At 33.5% G+C, this 14,549-nt stretch overlaps 1 protein-coding gene across 1 annotated transcript in view; it reads right to left on the bottom strand.

The window, feature by feature from the left end:
- Positions 1 to 8,088: 8,088 nt before the first annotated feature.
- Positions 8,089 to 14,549, bottom strand: part of Pros1 (protein S) — an 88,103-nt gene continuing 81,642 nt past the window's right edge. Inside the window, exons 14-15 of the mRNA XM_047564955.1 lie at positions 13,603 to 13,828; positions 8,089 to 9,702 (exon numbers count right to left, since the gene is read on the bottom strand). Coding sequence (XP_047420911.1) covers positions 9,554 to 9,702; positions 13,603 to 13,828 — 375 coding nt within the window. The 3' untranslated portion in view covers positions 8,089 to 9,553. The remainder of the gene's footprint in view (positions 9,703 to 13,602; positions 13,829 to 14,549) is intronic.

The raw sequence follows: 14,549 nt of genomic DNA, 5'->3' as shown, positions 1-14,549 counted from the left end.
TTGCCTTTCAGTTTGCAAAACAACCAAAAGAAAAGACAGGAGATGCAGTGAGATTATGAAATCTCCCAACAAGGTATAAAAAGTGAATAGAGAACTGAAGGTGGAGTTTGGTAAAATTTACATATAAAGAATGACTTCTCTAGAGTCATTTAAAAAAATTATTTTTTTCCCTAGAAAGCCTGAGAAAGAATCTTGAGAGAGTCATGCCACAGAAAAAAAACCTGATTAAGAGTGTTTCACACTTTTTTACTGTTGGTGGGACAGTAAACTAGTACAATTAATATGGAAATAACAATGGAGTTTCCTCAAAAGATTAGGCATGGAACCACCATATGACCCAACTATATCACTCCTTGGTCATTACCCTAAAGAATTAAAGTCATCACACTACCGTGATACATGCATGTCCATGTTTATAGCAGCACAATTCACAATAGTCAAACTATGGAACCAGCCTAGGTGTCCATCAACAGATGAACGGATAAAGAAAATGTGGTACATATACACAATAGAGTTTTATTCAGACATAAAGAAAAATGAAATTATGTCATTTGCAGGAAAATGGATACTTGAGACCATTATGTTAAGCCAAATAAGTCAAACTCAGAAGGTCAAGGGTTCCATGTTTTCTCTCATATGTGAAAACCAGAAAGGAAAAAGGAAAAGAAAGTGCATGCGTGTGTGTGTGGGGGGCAGGTGTCTTAAAAATCAAAGGGAAGTTAGTAGAGGAAAGGGATCAGGAGTTAGGAGGAGGTAAGTGTTAGGGTATAATATTGGCCAAATTATATGTTATATTATGTGCATGTATAAATTTATAACAACAATTCCCATCATTAGGTACAACTATAATAACCAATTAAAAAACATGGAAAGAGAAAAAAATAAAAATTAAAAAAAAAAAAGAGAAAGAGTTTAGATCGCATAGGAGGCCATGGTCAAAATGTGTCAATCAAACTTGGGTAAATGATCAGTAACAACTACTACATAGACTATCGTCTGGCAAACTGGAGATACCAGTGATTTTTACAAGAAGAATTTTTATGGAATCATTGCATTGGGCAGTGGGTTAGATTGTACATGGAATTTATTTAATAAAGCAAAGAATATAGATTACTTTCTTAAGAAGTTTAGCAATGATGAAGGAAAAAAAATTAGGTAACCATGGAGAGATAAGAACTAACCAAAGATCCTCCCTTGAATGGTAGAATCCTAGATTCAAAGACCAGGGGAAAAAGCATTAGTGCAAGGTAGGCAGGGTATTGTGGCACAAGTGGCATGGTTACCAACCAAATGGAGGAAATAGGGCAAGGTGGTCCTGACCAGGAAAAATACCACTCTTCTATACATTCAGAGAGAAGAAACCAGTAGAAAATGAGGTAGGTGGAGAGGCTATGACACCTCTGTCTTCTAAAGAAATTTAGAAATCAGTCTATTTTCTGAGGGCTGGAAGCACAGTTTGAACTCAGGTACCAACAGATACTACAAGTTTGTTAGATGAATGAAAAGGTGGTGCAATGGTTAACCGTGTGTCAAGTTGACTGTGGTGATACCCAGAGAACTGGAAAAACATTTTTTCCTGGTGTGTCTGTAAGAGTATTTCTTTAAAAGTTTGCTATTTGAATCAGTAGACTAAGGAAAGAAGATTCACCCTCACCCAGCATCATCCAACCCATTGAGGACCCAAATAGTACAAAAAGACAGAGATGGAATTAAATGTGCTCTTTGTTTAACCTGTAACACCTATTTTCTTCTGCTCTCAATAGCAGATTCTCTGGCCTTTGGATTCCAAAACTTATGCTAATGATCCCTCAGGTTCTTAGGTCTTCTGTCCCAAACCAGAGATTGCATCATCTGCTCCACTGGTTCTCAGGTCTTCAGACTGAATTACACCTCAGCTTCTCTGGTTCTCCAGCTTGCCCACGACATATCAAGGAAAGCTTTGGTCCCCATGATTTAATGTGCCAATCCCCACAAAAAAAAAAAATCCCCTTATGCATCTGTATATGTCGTATTGATTCTATCTCTCTAGAGAACACTAATAAAGGGAGTCAGCTAGAGAAAAGTAAAGGAATCAGTGGGCACTTTGTAAATGCATTAAATGCCACTAAATGACTTAAAAATGGCTATGATTTATATTATGTGAATTTTATGTCAGGCTATGAGTAAAAATGAGAGCATGAAAGGAGTATGATCAAGGTTAGTGTGAGACAACAGGAATGAAGAAAAATTGGGATGCTCAACGACAATGAGTATGTGTTATGGTCCTGCTTTGATTTTACTGACATGAAATAAAATTAAGAATGAAATATGAGTTTATCACCAAAGGTAGACATGGAGTAAAAGGAAGTATTACAGGCAAAAATATAAAAGAAAAAAATGTAGTTGGATACCAGCCTTTTATATCAGGGGGAATAAAGCAGGTCTGTTAAATGTAAATAATTGTTTTTTCTTTCTTTGTGACCGAAGAGAGTTCATTTTAGTTATTCCCAAGATGTCAAAGTAATGATGAAACACTTCTTTTGTAAGAGTATTTGAAAAATAATGACATGTCCAGGCTGATATAAAAGTTGAGGATTTCCTTTGAGACAGTTCTGGCATGATTTGTGGATGTGGGATGTTCTGCAGTAATATGAGTCATCTGTTTTGCTTTGGACATAAAATTCCAAGAATAAGAAGAAAAAGAGGATGCATCTTTGCTTGTCAATATCTTTCTTACAAAGTAATATGTCTTTAGAGTGCAATGCCTTTTACCCTAAATCATCCTGTTGTGGTCTTAAGTAAGGATGGCTCATTCTTACTTCTTCATAGACAGAACACAAACATAGAAGCCTTCAAAGTTTCCCTTTATCTCCGGCTAATGCTCTGCTGTAAGCACTCATCTCCAAAAATTTTATTCTCAAGATATTCTTTTTTCTAGAGGAGGTGATAATTAAGCATAGTATAGTTGTTTTCAGGATACTGAAAATGTGCTTTCTAAAACTCACATGCCTTATTCTTTTTTACTTTATTCCTTATTCTACCTTTCATTTTTACTGGTCCCTAATGACTTAAATGAACAAAGATTTCCATGTGTTTGTGAAGTCATTGGTATTTTAGGAGGCAGAGATATTATCCAGAGCAAGTGTAGATTCCAAAAGGGTAATAGTAAAACTTAAATGTTTTCAACGTAAGATAATGGGGAAGTAAAGCAAGTACATGTCAACAATAGTTTATTTTATTTATTCAAAAAACATGTGTTCCTTACTAGATGACAGCCATTGGGGTCCAGACAATGCTCATCCTTTCATAAAAATATCCTAATCTATGCAGGGAGACATATTGTAAGTAAACAGTATACATGAAATTATATTCAAATGTATTTAGTGCATTAAAGGAGAATGGATGGATTGACTTAGGAATTCTGAATAAAGGTAGATAAGGCTGTCTCAGTGGCATGAACAAAATGATAAGCAAAAGCTAAACAATGAAGATAAATGGATTAAATGGCACTGGAAAGGGCCACAGAGTAACTATCCTGAGAAGTTAGAGATGATAGCTAGAGATAGTAGGTAGGGAAAAGGTCATGAAGGACCTTGGAAATCCTCCAGAGAGCTTGAATATAAAACAAAGCCGTTAGTGGTCAGCAAAATAGTCTGTTTTTAAAAGGGGCTTAACTACAGAATTCATCCATTTTAACTATAATGAGAATTTACTCTTAGTCCTATGACTAAAGCTTTTTTTAGGTGATAAAAAAAAAAAAAGTAGGAGTTAGGAAAAACAATTGAGGACATGCAGCAACATCTCAATTTGTTCCTAATTACCATGGGTTTCCCCTATGTACTAAACTGAAAGCCTATGTGGAGAGAAGGTGGATGTAAAGTGCTACTTGAGAATCTAAAACATTGTATTTGTCAAGATTCTCCAGAAACATACCAAAAGGAGGTAAGATAAAAAGATAGATAGGTTATAGATTAGCGGATGAATTAGAGGGATGGACAGATGGATGGATAGATAGATGAATGCACAGATGAAAGGATTTTTTTGAGAAATTGACTCACATAATATAGGCTGAAAGACTCACTACAGGCTATCGGCAAGCTGGACAACCAGGGAGGAGACTGAGAACCTAGGGTGTCACAGTGCAGGTCCCATTGTCTTAACACCAGAAACCTGAAGCGCTGTTATTGAAGGGCAGAAGTGTATCCCAGATATAGAAGAGAGCAAGTAAATTCACCTTTCTTCTGTCTTTTTTGTTCTATTTGGTCCCTCACACAATTGGATAATATCCACACATTGTGTGAGGGCAAATTATCCTTAGTCCACTGATTCTAAAGGCATTCTCCTTTAGAAACATCCTCACCAATGAACTCAGAAACCAAACTTTTTACCAGTTTTCTGGGTATCTCTTACTGTGGTTGTGTTGACACCTAAAATATCACAGTCGTTAAAAACAAAAATGAAAGTCATCTATTTATTTTAACAAACTGGTACAACTCAAAAGTATTTTGAGCTTCTATTCTCATCTCTGAGATGTGTGCTAGATATTATTTATCTTATTATACAATTAATAGAGATAAGTATTTCTCAGACTTGAAGTATCGCTGAGTAGTCTCCTGAATACAGAGTAATAGAGGACCACTAGAATAATAGTGAAGTGTATAGTCTTTTCCTGACTTTATTACACATGATTATGAGACTACTTTTGTAGGTCTAATGATCTGACACCTTCCAATTTCTATTCAAATTAATTAAAAACAACAAAATGTACATAAAAGATACTTTCAGAAATATCAAAGTTGATTTTTTTCTTATTAATGTGAGTTATTTAATATGTCCCATTCTGCTGATCCCCCAGAGGACTTATATTTGTTCTTAATAAGAGGGATCTAAAAATTTTAAAGACAGAATAATGCATTATATAATAGTTGCCTATAATTGACTAGATTATGGCATAGATTTTTATTTGAATAAATCTACAGTCTACAAACGAAGGTCAACTTTAAAATATAAATTTCCAGTCTTTTTAAAATATTTTATCTTTCTAAATCACACAATTAGCTATCTGAAAATGAAATAAAGTAACCCCAGTATATCAAGGCTTTAAAGTAATTATTTCAAGAAACAATGAAGACATTTTAATGCTTTTGAAGGAAATACATCTAAATGAATTATGCTAGCTAATTTTTCCTAGGTTACTTTCCTTCGTTCTCACAAAATTTACAAGCAAGTCAGAATCTATTTCTTTTGTTAAATGACCTATTAGAGACATGAATTAGCCATGGGTAATTTCTAATCCTTCTCCTTTCCTTGTACTATCTTATATATGAGATTAACGTAATAGTTTTGTGGACTCATTTTACAGATCAGTTTATCAAAACCCTGGGATATAATGACCGCATAAAATCTATAAAGATGCCTCCACTGTCTAAATGTCTGTTGATTTGTTCTATATTGCTCCTTTAATTTCAGAAAATATTGTTATTGATTGAATTAAGTTTCCCCAGAATTCATGTGTGCTAGTCCTTATCTCTAATACCTCCAAATATGCCCTCATTTGGAGAGGAATGACAATTAACTGTCTTTTTTGGACCTAATTTAAACAACACCTCATGAGGCTTCTCTTTGGAATTCATTTCTTCCTCCCCAGAATTCCCTACAAATGTTTATTTCTCTCTCACAGCTCTTACCAAACTCTGGGTCATATTTGAATTACTTGTCCATATTGCCTACTGTTCTCTAGATTGTGATATAGTAACAGTTGAACTAGAACATTTTCTCCATTGTTTTCCAAGGACAGTATCTAGCTCAGAGATCTAATTACGTAAGTGGGAATCAGTGTCAGCATATGTACAATATAACTAAATAATATCGCATTTATTTTCTACATCATTAAATGATAATATTAACAACTGAGATTCAGTGACATAGTCAGATATAGGGAGTTGGACATAGCATTAGTACTATCCCCCAAATGGTTGGATTTGTTGGAATTGTTCACTTCAACAATACCATTTACTAAGTGCTGGGAAAACTCGTAAGAAAATAGAAACAGCGTAAAGTTTCAAATGTGGGCCTGGGCTCTTGAACCAGATATCCTGGCTTTGAATCCTAGCTATGCAACTTGCTACTACAAGTACAAGGCAAGCTAAGACCATGTTTTTTCATCCACTGTGACCACTCTGTACATGCTGAGTTGGCTCAGGAAGACACACATCATTGGAGGCTCCATCCTCAGGCCCAATCTTCAATATGAGTTTATTTAAATTAAATTTTTTATATTTATTGTTTGGGAACTTCCAGATAATATAAGATTCTTCCTCTGATGGCTAAATATTGGCCCACTCTCGCAAGTCTTCACGTAAATGTGAGGAAGAATCTGATGTACCAACTGTTTTTCCTACTGCAGACAATGGACACTCCAGCTATGGAATAAGAGTTCAGATCCCATAGTCTGAAATTTTAGCAGGAAAGAGAACTTAGTGGCATTGGCATGAGTAAATTAAAGAATTTACTATACTATTTCTTTTCCATGGAAGTAGGACTATCTTGGGAAAGGGCTTGTTGTGGCAAGTAGGTTGGCAGAAATAAGTTGCTAAGTTCACAGGATGCTATTCTTATCTACAAGGTAAGCCAGATGCTACAACATGTCAAGTCTTAAAGGGTGAAGAAGCGGACTAAGGCTCAGGAAGTTTTGCTCAGCCTTATTTGTGTGCTACTTGTTCTGAATCTTTCCTTCTATTTCTAAAAATCTTAGCTTCCCATTTTGTTTCAAAATTTCCCACTATTTAATTGACTTAGTGATCTAGTTCTGCATTGTTTATGTAATACACACCAAACCAAACCAAACAAAACAAAAAAACACATAGGATGCTAGCCCAGGTAACTGCCTCTCATGTTTACACTCTGTAAATACAAGATAGCCAGAAGCTAACAAGATATCCATTTATCACTGAATGAACCCTTAAGCACTGTCTCTTTTACAGAAGAAGATTCAATTTTCAAAAGTTTTCAGACAACTTGAAGCAGGTAACCTATGTTAAAGATCACTATCCCTTATTTCTTAATAAGGAGCAAACTATTCTGAAATAGGAGCAATGAACAAAAGTTTTATTGCTTCAATTTTGTAAGTCAAACTGACAAGAGCTGCTTTGTAACATCAAAGAACAAAAACTTATGGATTTCTAAGGCTGACTTGGGTATTGTCATTTCCTATTCAGCAGGATTTAGCCCTTTAAACTTTCTACTATCTTGACTCCACATGCACAGAGTAGATGCTTACTAAATATTTACTGCTGTGTGAACTAGTTTCCCTACAGTGTCTGTCTCAAAGATGGTCCTCTCTTCCAATCTTATGTTAACAGCAATATGAAAAAAACTAATACAAAATTATTTCAAACATTTTAGTTTTCTTCTGTATGAGTTCAGCTCCTACTGACCACAGAATAAGTCAAGAAATAAGGCAATTCTTTTGTGAAAAAACAAAATAAAGCAAAACAACAAAAACTTTTTGCACACACAAAATGTTCTCTATCCAGTAACACACCAGTTCCAAAATTATGAAATGAAAAGATGATTGGGAATACTTTGGAGAATTGAGCCTAGAATTATAATTTCAGATGAGAACTGAGGTAAGTGACTCTGTTCTCACATATTAACCACTGCATTTACTGACCCACTGTCTATCATGGCTAACAGTAAGTTTTAGAACTCTGTAACAGTGGGTTTTCCACTATACAAAGCTGAAATTGCACCAAATATCCCAATTTATGTCATGAAATCATTGTTTGCTACCAAGTCTTTTAAAGTGGAAATTTATATTTCTTAGCAAGGATCGTGATCAATGATCAAATCAAAGATTCTTAGTTGAAGGTCTAGACTGGTCCCCTCTTTAGTCATATCTGAATGCATCTCAAAGTAAATGAAATCTATAAATATTTCTTTATAACTCCTATAAACATCATTGTATGCAGGAAGTTTTCTGCTTCCGATGTGAAGTAATATTGGAATTAATCCCTGCAGCTGTACTTGTATGTGCCATTATTAAATGAGAAGCAGAGACCTCCACTTGAGAAGAAGTTCATTTTTCCTTTCTTCTGCTCTTTTTTTTTCTTTTTCTCATATTTCCCTCAGTTTTTATCTTTCCTTGCTTTTTTATACAACATAATTATCAATAGTCACTTGTCAATATATTCATCACCCATAGCATGTGGTGGCAATTGGGAGGAAAATTTCACCCAGTAAAATGATCTAGTAATAGTTTCTGTCATATGTCAGACACTCATTGTTACTTTTGCTTTTCTTCCCTTTCTGAGTTCCACAACCAATCATAACTATTAATCAAATATTTAAACTTTACCTATCTTTCAACTAAAGGTCTACTGTGCTTCATGAAAATTGGATGTATAATTGTTAGAATAAAGATATTCTTCATGCATATTTTTAAAAATATACATCAATTTATTACATTTTATGTGATGTAAAATATCTATAGTGAAAAACATTTTATTTTCTAAAATGTCAATGAAACATGTGATACACATCCAACATGAACGGTAGATTCAGGAGTGAAAAAATTGTTATTTGAAATGCATTCCCACCAAGTATGTGGCAATCTTACCCTTCCTTCTTTGATTACAAAGACATAATATTTACTATATTGCTCTGTGATTATCCTTTTATTAAAAATATATTCTAGCTTTCATAGGTTTTTTCCCCTCAACCAATCACATTTAAACAAATTATTGTTGTAATTAAAAGTTGACCAGAAGAAAAACTATGAATTTCTACATTTATTCATTCTCCTTATCAAGACTAAATACTTCTGTCTTTTCTAATCTAGAACTTGTAGACCTATTCAGCCAAATTTAAGGAATGTACCCATTCCAGATTTGCATACCCATTTCAATATAATCTAATGTCTCATCCTCAGAATCCAATTCCAAAAAGCAATATTCATGTGCTGCTCTCATGAAAATTTGTCTCTCTTGATTTTCAAATCAGTGAAGGTATTGGTTCAAATGTGAATTCAGGTAAGAGAAAGATGAAGTCAAAGCTGGTCCCCCTGAGGAATTATTATGGAATAAAGTTTGAAGACTTTCCATTTGATTCACACTCAATAGGCCACTATCTCTTCTGTCTTCATAAAAAAAAAGGAACAATAACAAAAAATAGTAGCTGCCTATTGTGAATGGTATTTAATCACGTTTTTTGTTTGAGCTTACTGCTCTGCCTTCTGAGAAAAATAGATATTTAAACACTAGTTCAATGATAATTAAATTGAATTTTACAAAAAGTGAAGCAATGTCACGTGTAGCAAAAAATTAAAATTTAAAATTTTTGTTTCATTATTTAATTTCTAGATAGCAACAGAAGAATTTTTTAATGTGATTTACATCACAACAGAATTTTTCTTGAAAAAAGACCTTTTAAAAGTTCCAAGAAGGTCAAAGTACCACAAAGTAATCAAAGACTGCACATCATAGGTAAAACCTGCCAGCTGTTACAGAGACTTAAGTATAATTATACTCAGAAAAGAGATATATTATCAGCAGAGAAAAGATGACTTAAGAATTCTTCATGTTTTCCAGATTGATGGACATGAGTGAGCTCTAATATCATTATGTTTAGAAATGGCTTCATCCAGATCCAAATGTACACCATTGATATTCACTTCCATGCAGCCATTGTAAAAGGCATTCACTGGTGTGGCACTGAAAGGAACGTCTGCAAAAACAGAATATGCAGCTATTAGTCGGAGACTTTCTGCATCTTATTTGCTTACAGTTATAGGAACTATTCAGACTTTACAGTTCCAACCAAATTCCAATCCTAAAGGAGAAATTAGTAATGATTCTATATGATAAATTTATATTAAGCGATTCATATATATATATATATATACATATATGTGTGTATGTTTGTGGCATTATTTTTGACATGAAATTCAGCATATTATGAGTTTCTCTAATTTCATAAATACAATTAGTATCATCTAAACTGATGGTATATAAACATACTTAACAGTAGAAAAGATGACAGGAATAAGAAAGACAGTGGAATGAATCCGACATAAATTTCCTATGTACATATATGAATACACCACAATGAATCTAAACACCATGTACAACCACAAGACAGGGATCCTAATTAGAATAAGATACACTCCATGTTTGCATAAATATGTCAAAATACACTCTAGTCATGTATAACTAAAAAGAACAAAAAAGCATATTCTTACTTTAATATTATATATTTATTAGAAAAATAATATATATTACTTTCTCTTTAAATTTGAGAACTAGTTTAAATGTTGTTAAATCATTTTTTCTACTCCAAATTATAGATACTAAGAAATTTTTTTTTACATGCCATGATAAATATCTTTTTATTATTTTTATAATTAAAGTAGAATTCTAGCCAGGCACAGTGGCACATGCCTATAATCCCAGCAAGTTGGGAGGCTGAGGCAGGAGGATCCCAATTTCAAGACCAGTTTCAGCAACATAGCAAGACCCTGTCTCAAAATAAAATTTTAAAAAGGGCTGGGGATGTAACTCAGTGGCTAAGCATCTCTGATTTCAATTGCAGGTACGAAAAATTAAAAATAAAAAATAAAAGCAGATTTCTATATTTTCCAAAAATCTAGTTTCTTATTAAGCATACAAGAACAGGTCATAATAGAAGACTCACTTCTATGTGAGCAATTTTACTAATAATATTAGTAATATTGTTGTAAGCAATTTTACTAATTCCTCAATGAACACTTTAGGTTTTTCATCAAACTCAAGTAATATCCTTGGATTCCCATGAACTATGGTTCATTTTAAAAGCATTTCTTTATTTGCTTCCTCTTTTGTTGACAGCTCTTCTTCATGAATTTTAATTTTCATGATGTGTATTCACTAACTCTTATTCTTCTTTCTCAATATCTTTCATCAAAAAATAAGTGCTTCAAATTTTCTACCTATAATATGCCAATAGTGAATAAAATCCATGCTTTTCTGTGAGCTCACAGAATATTTTAGGAATACCTTTCAAATCTGGCTTAACATCATTGACTAGTCACCTATTTTAAAAAAATCCTCTTACTCCTACAGTACATATAAATACTAAGCACCAGTTAAAAATAAAAAATGTATTTTTAAAAACCCTCAGAATTATCAATTTTCTACTGAATTTAAAGTAACTTACAATTTAATGTCTATTTTGTATATCAATAATTTAGCCATCTCCTAGTTCATATTCAGTATCTTCATCTTCACTTCCCCTTGATTTTTCTTGTCTGTTTCTCTCAATACTCATTCCTTTAAGTCAGTCCTTAGTGTTATTGCAAAGTCAATGAAATTGTGGCATTTATATATCTTTTTAACTCCTTGTTTCTTAAAATTGCACTCAACTACTTTGTGAATAAGACAGTAGGTGGTTTTCAATATGGAATTCATTCATATTAACTGCAATTTTGCTTCCTAATAATTAACCATGCTAATTAAATTATATCTAACTAACTATGGTAGTTAATCTAGATTGTCAACTTGATTGGATTGAGATATATTTAGAATCAAGAGACTTCTACATGTGCCTATGAGGATATTTCCATTATGATTGGCATGTAGGACAGAAAACTGAGTGGGGAAACCCACCCTGAAAATGGGTGACACTGTCCAATAGGCTGGGGACCAGGTGGAACGAAAGGCAGAAGGAAGCCTCAGTAGATGCAAGCTGGATTCTTCTTAAGTGGGTGCCTCTGTTGCTGCTGTCATCACCCAGGACATTGAACTCCAGCTCCTTCACTCTTCCAACATGAACTCTCACCAGTGATTCTTCAGGGAGTCTCTGGCCTCGAGTCTCAGATTGGGGCTTCAATTTTGTCCTTATTGTTCTGAGACTTCAGCTTTTTTGGAGTGAACAGGCTGGTTCCTCTGGTTCTTCAGAGTGCAGATGGCCAATATGGAACCATCCAGTTTCTGACTGTGTAAGCCAATCTAATAAATCCCCTTTTATAATCAAACATAAACATTTCCTATTGGTTCTATTCCTCTGGAGAATCCTGACTAATGTAATCTATCTATCTATTTATCTCTCTATCTATCTATCTTGCTTGCTTGCTTTCTACATATCTACTTATAATTTTTGGAGCCCATTTACTTCTGTTCCCTAAAAGCCCAGATAAAATTCCATATATGCAAAATTAAGACCCTGAACATATAAAGTGGTACAAAGAAGGTTACTAGAAGTTCAGACATCAAACTCAGAATTTTCCCTGTGAGAATAATCTGCAAATAGTGCTAGAAAAATGCTTCTAAAGAAAGTGCTTTTTTTTTGCCATTTAAAGTAAAACATTAGTGCTAATTTCTTATTTTCTAATATTAAGTTAAGATAAACTTGTTTTTCCTCTAGTTTTTCCAATTTTGCCAAATTGAATCACTACCATGCAACTTGCTCATGTCAGAAACCTAATTTATATTTGTCTTTCAATCATTTAATCCAATTAATTTTATTTCTTGCTTATATCTTTAATCTATGCACTGTATGCTATCCCCACTGACATCTCTGTAGTCCAGCAGCTTCCTCAGCTTCCTGATCTGTAAAATGGGGAAAATAGTACTTACCTCATTGACTATTTTGAAAATTACACTAATTGATACGTTTGAAGCACTCTGAAAGTATTTAGACTGTTTTTGCACCAGTCAATTGTAGAGTGGTTATTTCCACAATTATTCCTGCTTCTTCATCTACTCAATAGCCTCCAACTCATCTCAGTTGGAGCCTCTTTTTGCCTCCCATTTATTCATCCAAAGTGAAATTTTTAAGTGACAGTACTGATATGCCACTTCCTTGTCTAAAACTTTTTAATAATTCTAATGAACCAAAAATATAAAAGCCTTCTACCCATCTGCCTAACCTCATCCTGCAATACCATCTCCCTTGCTCAATATGCAACACTTACACAGATCTATTTCTTAACCATGACAACACCTTCCCACACATGGATCCTCATTCCTACCAGCTGGATAAATTCATTTAATCCTTCAAATATTCTATTTACACTTGAGTTTTTTATTCAGAGAGAGTGTTCCTTACCCTCATAACTAAATCAAGACCTCATTTTCAAACTCTAAAAGCAACCCATACTTTTCCTTCAGAGAAGTGATCACAATTTTAATTATATTGGTATGTTCTTAACCATTTGTTTAAGTCTACTTCTGCCACTATATTGCAAAAGCTTTAATATCTATTTGTTTTTACTTTATCCCTAGTATCTGGGACACAAGTTCTTAATAAATAATGGGTAAATGATAGGTATACTAAGTATGGGTGAATAAATGTTGAATAAATAATGAATAAATTAAAGAATAATTATTTAACTTACAACACTATTATGTGGATGAAATGAAATGATATATCCTTTTCTGGCAGCAAAAATTTGTTGAAATAAACTGTTCACCATTAAAAAACAATCAAACAAAAACATTTCAATAAAACATCAGTATAAGCATCCAGGAGAAGAATAATGGATACTAGAATTTTGCTGTACCTCCCACCACCTTTTTAATAAAATTCTTAACATATCATCAGTTCAAATAAAAATAGAATTTTAAGACTGACAAAAAAGTAATCATATACCTGGAATACCACCTAGGTATGTGGCCACCGTTCCTTTCATTGCTTTGTCCAGGATGGTAAGTTGACTTTGAAGGTCTTCAGAGTAGACTATATCTTTTTTAAGTGGAGTCCACAGCTCCAAATTGTTTCTATTGACTTTGAATTCCAGGTGGGATTGTTGACTGGAACATAGACTTACAGCCTCTATTCGAGATATCACCACATTTTCAACAGATACTATGATATCCTGAAGAAAAGAGCAGACAAAATATAAACAAGTTCTAATAGTAATGGGACATAAGAGGGCTCTTGAGTTTTGAAATTCAAAAACTGAATTTCAGTGAGAAGAAAATAATTTATGATAGAAAATCTGAGTTTAAATTAAAAATTCTTAAAATAATCATGATTTTAAAATATACATTAGCTTTACAAACTTCAGGCTTAGCTAAGATGTAAATATACACTAGCTTCTGAAAATTCCATAAACTGATTTGTTTCACCAATGAGAGGAAGCTAAGTAGTATTTTAAATAATATCTTTGTTTATGAGTCTTCCTAACTTAAAAACTTACATATGAAAAGGAATTAATTGAATCCCTTTTGTTGGGGAAGAAACTAGGAAAATTTAAAGTGCTTTAGGAAGTACATACCAGCAAGACAGAGGGTTGTTTGTGTCATATAAGAAATCATAGACTGCAGGCAAAGCAAGTAAAGAGGTCCTAGGAAATTCATACCAGGGATAACCTGCAGGAAGTTTCAGAGTACTGACCAGAAGATCCTCAAATAAGGACATGTATGCATTTTACTAAACTTTTCAGTCTGTTGATATACCCAAGTACTCAACTTGTTGAGAATGATCTATGCAGATAGCTTATAGTGGGATAGAAGAAATATAAAAAGTAGGAAAGAAAAAATGAAATCAAAGGAAGGCAAATGTTCTCAAGCTTTCCAAGTGGTAGAAAGATAAGA

Source organism: Sciurus carolinensis, chromosome 9 (assembly GCF_902686445.1).
Source record: "Sciurus carolinensis chromosome 9, mSciCar1.2, whole genome shotgun sequence".
Classification (NCBI taxonomy): Eukaryota; Metazoa; Chordata; class Mammalia; order Rodentia; family Sciuridae; genus Sciurus; species Sciurus carolinensis.
The sequence above is the reverse complement of the archived record's forward strand: the minus strand, read 5'-3'. Positions and strand labels throughout refer to the sequence as shown.